Source organism: Nannospalax galili, unplaced genomic scaffold (assembly GCF_000622305.1).
Source record: "Nannospalax galili isolate Female #2095 unplaced genomic scaffold, S.galili_v1.0 scaffold1619, whole genome shotgun sequence".
In the NCBI taxonomy this organism is placed as follows: domain Eukaryota; kingdom Metazoa; phylum Chordata; class Mammalia; order Rodentia; family Spalacidae; genus Nannospalax; species Nannospalax galili.
The window spans coordinates 551576-564867 of record NW_008342739.1 but is presented as its reverse complement, the minus strand read 5'-3'; the positions used below and the strand labels follow the sequence as shown (position 1 = coordinate 564867).

The 13292-nt window shown below is 45.5% G+C and overlaps 1 protein-coding gene across 2 annotated transcripts in view; it reads right to left on the bottom strand.

Annotated features, from left to right (window-relative positions):
• Ap4s1 (adaptor related protein complex 4 subunit sigma 1) overlaps positions 1 to 13292 on the bottom strand; it is a 57530-nt gene that overhangs the window by 6442 nt on the left and 37796 nt on the right. For both annotated transcript variants that reach the window (XM_008838800.3, XM_029566294.1), the window contains exons 3-5: positions 11495 to 11581; positions 8796 to 8864; positions 1711 to 1722 (exon numbers count right to left, since the gene is read on the bottom strand). In XM_008838800.3, the coding sequence (XP_008837022.1) occupies positions 1711 to 1722; positions 8796 to 8864; positions 11495 to 11581 (168 nt within the window). The remainder of the gene's footprint in view (positions 1 to 1710; positions 1723 to 8795; positions 8865 to 11494; positions 11582 to 13292) is intronic.

The window sequence follows — 13292 nt, the reverse complement described above, 5'->3', positions numbered from 1 at the left end:
GGGAGAGGAAGAGTCAGTGTTTCTTACTGGCGTGATGCCTGGTAGGTTGACCAGATTCTAAGGGATAGTCCCACACCCAAGAACATTTAGGAAACACAGATTAGACTCCATAGGTCTTTAAAAAAGATAAATAGCCAGGCGTGGTGGTGCACACCTTTAATCCCAGCACTCGGGAGGAAGAGGCAGGCGGATCTCTGTGAGTTCAAGGCCAGCCTGGTCTACATAGTGAGTTCCAGGACAGCTGGGGCTACAGAGAGACCCTGTCTCAAAAAGACCAAAAGAAAAAAAAAAGATAAATAATAATAGAGGTCATGAAGTGGGGGTGGTAAAGGTGGAAGTGGAGGGGGGAGGGGACTGGAACATGATCAAAATACACTGCATGAAATTCTCAAATCAAAAATATTTTATAAAGCTGGGCATGATGGCACACGCCTTTAATACCCAGCACTCGGGAGGCAGAGGCACGTGGAACTACATAGTGAGTTCCAGGCTAGCTGGGGCTACAGGAAGACCCTGTCTCAAAAAGACCAAATTCTTTTTTATAAATAAAAAGATATACTAATTTATTTGTTATTTTTTGTGTATGTGTGTATGTGCCTGAGTATGTTTATGTGCACCACATGCATGCATGTTCCTGCAGAGGCCAAAAGAGGGCATCAAATCCCCTGGAACAGGAGTTACAGGAGTTCAAGTGGTTCTGAGGTCCTTTGCAAGAGTGGTAGGCTTTCCTAACTGCTGAGCCATCTCTCCAGCCCCAAACCAGGCAGATTTTTGAAGGAAGTAAGTTATCTTTTTTTTTTTGTCTTTTTGAGACAGGGTCTCCCTGTAGCCCCAGCTGTCCTGGAACTCATTATGTAGACCAGGCTGGCCTCGAACTCACAAAGATCCACCTGCCTCTGCCTCCCAAGTGCTGGGATTAAAGGCGAGCGCCACCATGCCTGGCCAGAAATAAATTACCTTTAAAATTTAACATACAAGGCCAGGTGTGTTCTCAAAAAGACAAAAAACCAAAAAACAAAAACTTAACAAACAACTAACTATCCCTCCAGAGACTTACAAAAAGCATAGTGAGTGCCTGCTGATAGCTGGGGTCCCAGGCATGTTTGTTTTGTTTTGTGGCGCTGAGATTAAACCCAGGACAGGCACTGTACCACTAAGCTGTATCCCGTCTCCTTAGACAGTTTTGATTTAAAGGAGAGAAAAAAAAAAAACTTTTTCTGCTCTAAAAGGAAATGAGTATAAGCCAGGTGACTGTTTAACTCTCCAGTTTATCTCCCTGAGTGCCACCTTCTGCTCACGAGGGAGACTTCTGGAGATTTCTACCTGCAGCCCTGAAAGTCCAGTCCCTCTGAGAATACCCAACACTTTGTTTATATGGGTATTTTGAACAAGCCTGTTGGATATGGTTACCTTACAACAAGGAACACTAGTTATTATCAACTACTACCATGTCATTACTTTGTCTGGAAACAAAACAACAGCATCAACAACAAACCCCCCAAAGAAAAACAACCCGAGAAGAGCTGTCTTTGTACAGCGGGGGGTCGGGAGGTTCTGTGAACCGCCTGCAGATGAGCTGCCTTGTTAGTTGGAGATGATCACCTTCTCGATTCTGCCAAATCCTCTTCCTGCCTGGTGGCACTCACCTGATTAGATCTAGAATGTACTTTGCCACATACATGCAATGGTTTCCAGACTGAAAAAGGATACATCCAGTTCGCTCTGAAAAAGAGAAAAGGGACGCACAGTGAGAAGGCACCCCTCAGACCCCACTGAGCAGACAGCGGCCGCTCTGACTGCCCGGAAGCAGCAAACGAGGCCACTCAGGATCATGCAGAAGCCCTGGAATGGAAGCCCTGAGCCGCGACTGTGATTAAGAGAAAAATAAAGCGTTGGAGGTCAGAGGAACTTTAGAGGTCAGAGAGTGGAGGGGAGGCTGAGGTCGGTGGCGGCTTGCCCATAACTCCAGCACTTGGGAGGGCTGCTCAAGTTCAGGCCTGCCTGGCCTGTAGAGTGGGAGACCCTCTCTCAAAAAACAAACCAAGGGCTGGAGAGATGGCTCAGTGGTTGAGAGCACTGTCCTGTTGCAGAGGTTCCCGGCACCCACATGTTGGCTCACAGACATCTGTAACTCCACATTCAGGGGACTGGACTTGCTTTCTAGCCTCTGCAGGCACCAGGTACACACATGGTGTACATACATACATGTAGACAAAACACTCAAACATATTTAAAAAAGAAAGAACAATGAATCATAGCAGGACCCCACCATGAAGCACTTGTGCACCTGGCCACTATGAAGCTCCATGTGAGAGTCAGGACTTGGGTGGAGGAGAGCTGGGCCTCTTCCCAGCCTCCAGTCTGCAACAAGCTTATATACCAGTAGCGGTTCAAAATCATGACTGTCAGAAGCCTCGATACCAGGAAGGACGATCACCTGGAAGAGGGTGAGGTGTTTTACCAGCTGGAGGATGCATGGTTTTCCGAGTCTTGGAACAAGGGAAACACTAGGAAGGGGTCACAGGGCAGGGAGAGGTAGCCCTCCCACCTGCCGGGGTGCCCACTCCCCACAGAGGTCTGCTAACACCGCAAGGCTGGTGATTGAGCGGAAACGGCTGGTAACCAAGCTAGATGGGCTTCAGCACTATATGGGGGTCACTGTGGCCATCCTGTTTGAGAATCAGTTGAACTACAAGGACCATGGCACGCAGTTGGCCCCATCATCTTTTGGTATGAGCAGTACCAGTACCCAACAGGAAAGCCCACCCGATCAGCTGCTCAAAAGCCATTGTTCCCTCTGAGCATACAGTCTGTCATGGAGCCCATGTCCCTGAAGGCCTCACTAGAGGGCCACGAGAAGCTTCAGGCAGGCCTATCCCTCAGCCTGTTTGACACCTTTGAGACTGGGGAGGGCTCTTCTGTGGTGGCAATGGGGGACAGCATGTGGGCCCAACTCTAGGTGCCAGCCAGGGCCTTCTACGTGTGGGAACCAGCATAGGGCTCTGAGGATGTCTGTGATCCAGACCCGTCTGTAAAAAGGCACTGGAATGACCCTTTTCTGTGGGCCCCAGGTACCCATGGGGTACCCGAGTGTCATCCTGTATACTTTGGTAACCTAAGTCCCTGTTACCACATTCAAAAAATCTACAGACAGTCAATGTAGATGAGAACTAACTGTTGAGACTCAAAATTATAAAACTGCCAATAAATAAATAAATAAATAAATAAATAAATAAATAAATACCAACTAAGTCTTACCGACTTAATTTGATCTATGGATTAGTGGGCCATTCCCTGTGAATCCATTGATTTACTTCTATAAGTTTATCTTTTTTAAAAAATATAGTTTAGGGGCTAGAGAGATGGCTCAGTGGTTAAGAACACTGACTGTTCTTGCAGAAGACCCGGGTTCAAATCCTAGCACCCACATGGCAGCTAACAACTGTCTGTAACTCCAGTTCCAAGGGATTTGAATTTGACAGCCTCTTCTGTTCTCCACGCGCATTGCAAGACACGGGCGCACTTACTTGCATGCAGGCATAACACTCATACACATAAAATAAAAATAATAAAATATTGTATTTATTTTTATGAGTATATTGCCTGCATGTATGTGAGTGCACCCGTGTCATGCAATGCCTGCGGAGGTCAGAGAAGGCATTGGATTCCCCTGGAACTGGAGTTAAAGATGATTTGTAGCCACCATGTGGGTGCTGGGAATTGAACCTAGGTTCTCTGCAAGAGCAGTCAGTGTTCTTAACCACTAAGCCATCTCTCCAGCCCCCTACAAGTTTATCCTAAGGAATAGGAAAATGACACGTGATTAGAATATTCAGGCTATCACAGGAACTTATTGACAACAATCTAAGCATCTATTAAAGGGGGATTAGTTAAGTAAATTATAGCCCTCAGCAAAACATGATGCAGTCAGGCGTGATGGGACAGGCCTTTAATCCCTAAGCACTCACAAAGCAGAGGCAGGTGGATCTCTGTGAAGTCAGCATGGTACAAAGTGAGTTCCAGACCAGTCACAGCTGAGATCTTGACAGTGGGGAGAGGAAGTGGTGCATGCCTTTAGTCCCAGCACTTGGGAGGCAGAGGCAGGTGGATCTCTACAAGTTCCAGGCCAGCCTGGTCTACCTAGGGAGTTCCAGGTCAGCTGGGGCCACAGGGAGACCCTGTCTCAAAAAAACAAACAAGTACAAATTTTAAAATGGCATGCAGACCTGGGGATGTAGCTCAATGGCACAGCACTTACTTAGCATTTTAAAGGCGCCAGGGTTGATCTCCAGCACCACAAAAATAATAAATAAATAAATAAATAAATATGATATGATATGTAGGGAGCTTTTGAATGTTAACCTGAAAATACGGAAATCTACCTTCTTGTTTCATTTGTTTCACTTGTAAGAATGTGATTAAGAGTGCTGGCCTTTAATCGCAGCATTCAGAAGGCAGAGGCAGGTATATCTGTGAGTTTGAGGTCAGCCTGGTTTACATAGCAAGTTCCATACTAGCCAGGGCTACAGAGTGAGGCCCTAATTAAAAAAATAAATTAAATTAAATTAAAAAATAAATAAGAAGAGCGCACTGACTGCTCTTGGCTAACAACTCTCTGTAACTCCAGTTCCAGGGGATCCAATAACCTCTTCTGACCTCCATGGGCATTGCATACTTACGTATTTGCAGGCAACACACTCACACACATAAAATAAAGAAAAGAAGACTCCCGCATGCATGGCCTCCCCATACTTTATATCCTGTTCCAGAAGACAGTACACCTGTTACGAGCAATGAGCCTATTTCAACATATCCCCGCCACAGAGGCCACGGTTCATGGTGGGGTTCTCCACTGCGTTAGTTATACAACTTGAGTTTGAACGGATGGTCAATTGCCACACATCCATCTCTTTTCTGCTTATTGTATTTCATTTTTATGCAGAAAAAATGGTTAGCAGAAATGACTTCGTATGTGAAAGGCCTTCAGGTCTGTCAAAGGCAGGGCAGGAAACCGCGCTGTGTTGTTCCTCACAGCGACAGCACACACCACTACAGAACTCCTCCAGAAATCAACTGGTTTGACGTTTGGCTGTGAGCATATGATAGCAGATTCTTTTCTTGGGGTAGACAGCATGAGATTCATCTCCAAATTTAAGATTTGAAAACTCTCTAAGATAAAAAATAGCCCAGAAAGGATGCTTAAAACTCACAAAGCCAAAAATAAATCTTAGATGACAGGTGCTCTGGGTGAGAGATGGAGCCTTCCTTCTCCCTGAGCTTTCAGCTGTGGGCCTGAGCCGGGGTCATCCCCAGTGCAGCCCAAGCCCTGCACGGTTACCTGGCTTTACTTAACTTTGAATCTTGACTACTGTGGTTTACGCGGTCATTGACTTTCCCAAAATGACAGCTATAATTCAACATGTTCAGTTACTGAATGCTATAATTCAAAAACCTTAGCAGTGATAGGGTTATACCTACATTTATTCTCCTTGGTTTTAGACATTTGTATTTTTGGAAATTACATTCTTCCTGTGTGTCACCTGAAAGTGGCCTCCTGGGAGACAGACCATGACTTGCAACCAGTCTGCTGACAGGAAAGTGGTCTCCTCAGGGCTGTGTCATCAGTTTGGTCACCTCCAGCCCAATGTGGAGATTCACATCGACACTCACTCCAGTTCAGTAACATTTTGATCTCTTAGTCACACTAACTGCATCCCAAGTGTTCAAAGTCAGGCATGGCTAGCACCTGCAGTGCTATGTGGCCTGGGCAGGCAGCATTTCCAGCCCTGTGAAGGTTTTATGGATAGTATTTGTTTGTGGGACCCTCTTCAAGCAACCAACAAACACAGAGACATAGTGTCGGGCGAGCCTCCTGTGAGATATCCCCACATAGCCAGCCTCTGGAATGGTCTAGAATATCTTGTCCTATTCAGCTTTGGAATATATCAGTCCTTCTGGGACAGATGACTTGTCACGTCACAGGCCAAATCCACAGCCGTCTTCCCAGTTCTGTCCCTTGAATTAGGAAACTAGGGACAAGAAGCCTCGTGCATTAAGGTAATGATGTGTCAGAATCACCGGGAAGGCTTGTTAGAACATAGACTGAGGGGACCCAACCAGAGATTCTGATCTAGTACTGTGGAGTTTGGCCCAGAGTTTGTACTTCGAAGTTCCCAGTTTATGAAGAACCAGACTTTGGGAGCACTACACTATGCAATGAAGACAGGCTGGTTTCCCACAAAGAGATTCCAAATTCATTTCAGGCCATACAAGTAGGTCCAAATATATAAGTTCATTGTTGTTGCTGTTGAGAGAAGCAGCATGTGTTGGGAAAGCAGGTGTTCACCATCACACCCAGCAAAAGACGCCATTTCTGAACATGACTCGGAACCTGAGTTTTGCCTTTGGGCTTTAGTGTGCTTGATATTACAATCACAGAGCACTATCCTCGTATCGCCTCAGGAAAAGCAGCTTGGGAACAGTTCCTTCCAGGCCATTTTATATAAAGGCAAAATGACATGAAACAACTTTGAAAAATAATAAGCTCAAGTTGGGGATGGAGCTCAGCTGGTAGAGGGCTTGCTTAGCATGCACAAGCTTCTGGTTCAAACCTCAATACAGGATAAACCAGGTGTGGGGGCACACACCTGTAATCCCAGCACTAGTGGGGTAGAGGAGGAGGATCAGAAGTTCAAGGTCAGCCTGGTACTCAAGAGACAGAGTCTCAAAAAAAAAAAAAAGAGAAGATCCCGGCACTGGTGAGGCAGAGGCAGGCCGAGAGATCTCTGAGTTCAAGGTCAGCCTGGTCTAGATAGTGAGTTCCAGGCTAGCTGGGGCTACAGGGAAAAGAAAAGTAGCTCATGTTACCGCTACTTCTCAAGAATGTTTAACCAAGGCTGAGGCCTTTGGTAGTAATACAAACTGTCTTCATTGATTCTTTTTAAAAAGACTATTAGGTTTCCAACTTACTACAGTGCTACAATAATCAAGATAGTGTGGTATTAGCAAGAAGATCAGCACGTAGCTCAGTGGAACAGAAATGAGACTCTACAAAGAAACCTTTACTTTTTTTTTTTGTCTTTTTGAGACAGGGTCTCCCTGCAGCCCCAGCTGGCCTGGAACTCATTATGTAGAACAGGATGGGCTCGAACTCATAGAGATCTGCCTGCCTCTGCCTCCTGAGTGCTGGGATTAAAGGTGTCCCACCACACCCGGCCTACTTGCATCTTTTTAATTAAAAATTTTTTGTTTGTTCAGATAGTGTCCCACTTAACCCAAGCTTGAACTTGCTAAGTACCAGCTAGCCTTGAACTCCTGTTCCTCCCGCCTCCACCTCAAAAAAGCTGGATTACAGCATGTGCTATTATGCCTGGCTCACCCCTTACATTTATGATCAATTATTTCACAACAAGGGTACCAAAGTCATCCATTGGTGGGAAAGAGCAGTATGTTCGACAAATGCTGCTGGACAAATAGGTATCCACATGTAAAACAGAATGAAGGAGCCAGACATGGTGGTACATGCTTGTAATTCCAGGATTTGGGAGGTAGAGACAGGATACAAATTTATGGACAGTTTGGGGCTATGTCCCAAACAACAACAAAAACATCTGTTGAATGAAGTTCATTTGTAACTCACGACACATAAAAATTACTCAGAAACAGCAGGGTATAGTGGTGCATGCTTTCAATCCCAGGACTTGGATCTCTGGGAGCTCTAGGCCAGCCAGGGCTATATGGTGAGACTGTCTCAAACAAAAACAAAGAAAGAATACTCAAAATGAACCAGAGACTCAAATTTATGAACTAAAATGATAAAACTCTAAGATGGAAACTATAGAGTAAATTTAAAGCCTTTCTAAGCATGACACTAAAATAATAAACAATGGATTAGCCTGGCATGGTGGCACATGCCTTTGATCCCAGTGCTGGAGAGGCAGAGGCAGGTCGATTTCTGGCCAGCCAGGTCTACATATGAGTTCCAGGCCAGCTGGTGCTACAGGAAGACCCTGTCTCAAAAAGACCAAAAATAAAAGAAGTCTTTCAGGTCAACGATAAAAAGATAAAACAGTTAACAACTGAGCCAAGAAGCTGGTATGGTGGTACACAGCTCTAATCCCAGGACGCGGGAGGCAGAGGCAGGCAGCTCTCTGTGAGTTCAAGGCCAGCCTGGTCTACATAGCCCATTCCAGGTCAGCTGGGGCTACAGGGAGACCCTGTCTCAAAATAACCAACAACAACAACAACAAACAAAGAAACAAAAGAAGAAAACCCCATAATAGCCCAAAACTAAAATGGATAAAGACAACGTGGTATACCCATTCAACAGAATATTGGCAATGCTGGAACACTGATGAATCTTGAAAACATTATGCTAAATAAAAGATTCAAGCTGGGGCTGGAGCGATGATGGTTCAGTGGTTGAGAACGCTTAGTGCTCTTCCAGAGGACCTGGGTATGCAATGGCCACGGCGAGCAACAAGGGAGGAAGCTTACGATGAGTATCTGGCACCATTTATTTTAACCTTTACACGTTAAAGCTCCATATTACACGTGGTATTAATACACCCAAATGGCCAGGTGTGGTGGTGCACACGTCTCATCCAGGCACTGAGGAGGCAGAAGCAGGCAGATGTCGGAGATTGGGGCCCAGGGAGAGTTCCAGGCCAGCTGTGGCTACAGGGAGATCCTGTCTCAAAAACACAAAGAACCAAACAACAACAAAACAAATACCCAAATGACCCAATTTCTAGAAAACTGGGCTTACAAAATCATTTTTTAGCCATTAGACTTACCACTCGGCTGAAGTATTCATCTAAAACTTCTACAAAATTGTGGATGAATTCATAAATAGCCATTTCATTCTGAAATAAAAAGGAAAATGTAATTAATTTTAGAATGGCCTATGGGTAAAACGAAAGTGCCTAGTCAGCTCCAGAGGTTTTAAAGCACGTGTTTCAGTGATAGATACGTGAACTTCCCACTGACTGATATTCAAAAGCGTCTGTGACCAGCTTAGATAAGATGCTTTCTGGGGCTAAGGATGTAGGTCAGCTGGATAAGTTTGCCTAGTATGTGGCTTAGTATGCCTGGCTTTAGTCCCCAGCACACAAAAACAGTGTAGCAGTGCATGTCCATGACCTAGCCTGGGCTCATGAGCCACTAAAGACGTTTACCGATGAAGGAAACAGAGGAAACCTTAACCAGCAAGATTCGTTTTCTAGCCCAGGATGAGAATGGCCACGCCGAGCTTCGCTGAGCCTCACAGTGTAGGGTCCTTGAGCTATCTCTGACTTTATCAACTAACTGCCTTAGGCAACTTCTCAGGTTCTTCAAAGCTGTCCCTTTATATTTTTGAAGATGGAGACATCACCTCAAAGTGCTTTATGGTTTATGTCTGTGTGTGCGCATGCATGTTTATGTGCGTGCACATGTGTATGTGTGTGCATGTGGAGGCCTGAAGCTGACGTTGATGTCTTCCTCCATCCTCTCCACTCCATGGGCTGAGGCAGCTCAGTTTGGCCCAGGAGTGCCCTTTCTCTGTCTCCTGAGTGCTAAGGCTTTACGCGGCTCCATCACAGTCCGGCTTTTATATAAGTTCTGGGGATCGGAATCCTGGTTTTCACACATACGTGGCAAGCACTGTATTCACTCTGACCATCTCCTCAGCCCCAGTCTATGCTCCTCAGTCCCTGTCATGAGTGACAGGCCTCTATGCTTGTCTGAGCTGCCCAACTGTGTAAGAGGGTAAGAGCAGGGATGAAGAAGGAATTCTGGGGTGGAGACATGGCTTAGCAGTTAAGAGCAGTGGCTGCTCTCACAGAGGACCTAGGTTCAGTTCCCAGCATCACATGTCAGGTAACAACCATCCATAACTCTAGTTCCAGAGGATCTGACACCTGCTTCTGGCCTCTGTAGGTACTGAATAAACATGGTGCACTTACATGCAGGCAAAATACTCATTCACATAAAATAAAAAGAAATGAAATTTTTTTTGAAAATTTAGGAATTCTAGTTAGGAACATGGTGGTGCAGGTATAATCCCAGTAACTTTGGAAGCTGAGGTGGGAGGACTGCTTAGCCTATAGGAGTAAGACTGGCCTGGGTAGCATAAACAAGACCATCACCACCACACACACACACACACACACACACACACACACACACACACTCCCACACAAACACACAAACAAACAGACACACACACACACACTCCCACACAAACACACAAACAAACAGACACACACACACACACTCCCACACAAACACACAAACAAACAGACACACACACACACACTCCCACACAAACACACAAACAAACAGACACACACACACACACTCCCACACAAACACACAAACAAACAGACACACACACACACACTCCCACACAAACACACAAACAAACAGACACACACACACACACTCCCACACAAACACACAAACAAACAGACACACACACACACACTCCCACACAAACACACAAACAAACAGACACACACACACACACTCCCACACAAACACACAAACAAACAGACACACACACACACACTCCCACACAAACACACAAACAAACAGACACACACACACACACTCCCACACAAACACACAAACAAACAGACACACACACACACACACACACACACACACACACACACACATACCAAAACCACACCAAAAAGGGCCAGGAGATGGTTCAGAGGATAAAGGTGCTTGCTGCCAAGACTGATGACCTAAGTTTGATTCCCAGATCCCACTCAGTGGAAGCAGAGAACCAACTCCTACAAGTTACACTCTGACCTCCACATGCACGCTTTGGTACAGGTGTGTCCCTGCATCCAAATAAAGAAAGTTAAAGTGTAATAATATTAAAAAAACAAAATAAGAGCCGGGCATGGTGGCACATGCCTGTAGTCCCAGCACTCGGGATGCAGAGGCAGGCAGATCTCTGTGAGTTCGAGGCCAGCCTGGTCTACATAGTGAGTTCCAGGACAGCTGGGGCTACAGGGAGACCCTGTCTCAAAAAGACCAAAAAAAAAAAAGTGTAATAATATTAAAAAAACAAAATAAGAGCCGGGCGTGGTGGCACACGCCTTTAATCCCAGCCCTCGGGAGGCAGAGGCAGGTGGCTCTCTGTGAGTTTCAGGCCAGCCTGGTCTACATAGTGAGCTCCAGGACAGCTGGGGCTACAGGGAGACCGTGTCTCAGAAAGACCAAAAAACAAAACAAAACAACAACAAAAACCCAAACAAACAAAGTACCAACGATATACGAAAAGGAAAGCATTCCGCAGCTTTAGGCCTCTCTAGTTTATAAGCTGCTCATTTAACCCAGAGGCACCCTTGCAATTTCTCTTCCATGCAGCTCTCCAAGCCTTAATAAAGACCCAGACACTTTGAAAGAGGCTTACTAGTTCTTAAGGAGGCAAATTGGAAAAAATGTCAATTTATGGAGAACGAAAGTCTTGCATCTTGTATAGACTCCTCCAGCACCTTACCTCAGTGTCACTAATGCCAACCACGATGAAGAGAGCCGCATATTGCCGGTAGACCAGCTTAAAATCCTTGTATTCAATGAAAGAGCACTAGGCAAAACACACGTAGATATTAGCGTCCAGTTGACAGAGACTTCCTCAAAATAGCACACGTAATTTCTAGATTCTGGTTAGAGTAGCTGTTAACACACCTAGATTTAGAGCATTAAAATGTTACGCAGCTGCTGTCGGCCATCTGACAGCATTTCGTGGGCCACTGAGAAGCAGCTCTAGGAGAACCTGGAGACACAGTACTGAAAAAGTTCAAGTGATCACACGGCCCCCTTGTCCTTCTTTCACTCCTTTTCTTGGTTTAGTCTAAAGCCCAGCAGCAAAGCTAGTGTGAAAATACACAAACATAAAGATTTTCTTCTTTCCAACTTTCCATGAATTCTTGGAAGGAAATTAGATATGCTTAGCTTTGTATCATTTAATAGTCATCAAGGATCCAATACAAGTAACATTATCAGGCTGGGCGTGGTGGTGCCTTTAATCCCAGTACTCTGGAGGCAGAGGCAGGCAGGTCTCTGTGAGTTTGAGGCCAGCCTGGTCTACATAGTGAGTTCCAGGCCAGCTGGGGCTATAGGAAGACCCTGTCTCAAAAAAAAAAAAGACCAAAACAAAACCCCCAGATAATATTATCTACTCTCTCTCTCTCTCATCATTCACCCATCAAATAATTTCTTTTTTCTAGATGCACAAAAAAGAATCAGTGTAGATTACTTCACAAACTGGGTAGAGGGCCTTTGTGTGGCAGAGGCTAGATGGATTTTCCATTATAAATACTGCTGCTATGAATTAGTGACTAGTTTACTTCCACCAACTTGCGGCTAAAACAACTCCCATCTCGTTCATGTGCGTCCCCAAGCCTCTGCATGAAGGGATATGGGAGGACACTGGGTAGACAAGACTTAGAAGTTGAAGGCACAGTGCCTCTTCAGTGTCAGGCTGTGCTCGGCCAACTGACGGAGCAGTGAACATGTTGGCGTTTTGTTCTGGGATATATTACTCTTGGGCGTTCTCACATTCCTGGGAATGAAGCTGTAGAGTCTGAAGATGGACATCCCCATGCGGAGTCACAGGGCAGTCTATAAAACGCAGGAGACAAGACTTAGAAGTTGAAGGCACAGTGCCTCTTCAGTGTCAGGCTGTGCTCGGCCAACTGACGGAGCAGTGAACATGTTGGCGTTTTGTTCTGGGATATATTACTCTTGGGCGTTCTCACATTCCTGGGAATGAAGCTGTAGAGTCTGAAGATGGACATCCCCATGCGGAGTCACAGGGCAGTCTATAAAACGCAGGAATTTTTTTTTTTTTGTCTTTTTGAGACAGGGTCTCCTGTAGCCCCAGCTGGGCCTGGAATTCGCTATGTATTCCAGGCTGGCCTTAAACTCACAAAGATCTGCCTGCCTCTGCCTCCCAAGTGCTGGGACAAAAGGCATGTGCCACTGCCCCCAGTTCAGAATTTCAACTTTTGAGTGTTGGAAGTGTGCTACATTAATGGCAGGATTTTCGCTAGCAGCAGTAGAGTTTCCCTCTGACTGGTAGTTGGTAGTGGTCTCTGCCACACATACTTTAGTGTCCATTTGCACAGCTAGCTCATGTTCAGATCCATTTGAGGGACTGTGTATCTCAAGTGTTGGAATGTATTTAGCATGCACGGGGCCCTGGTTCAATCCCTAACTCCCACCAAAAAAAAAAAAGAATTTCAGGGCTGAGAGTATATATAGCTTAGTGGCAGTATATGTGCCTAGGATGGGGG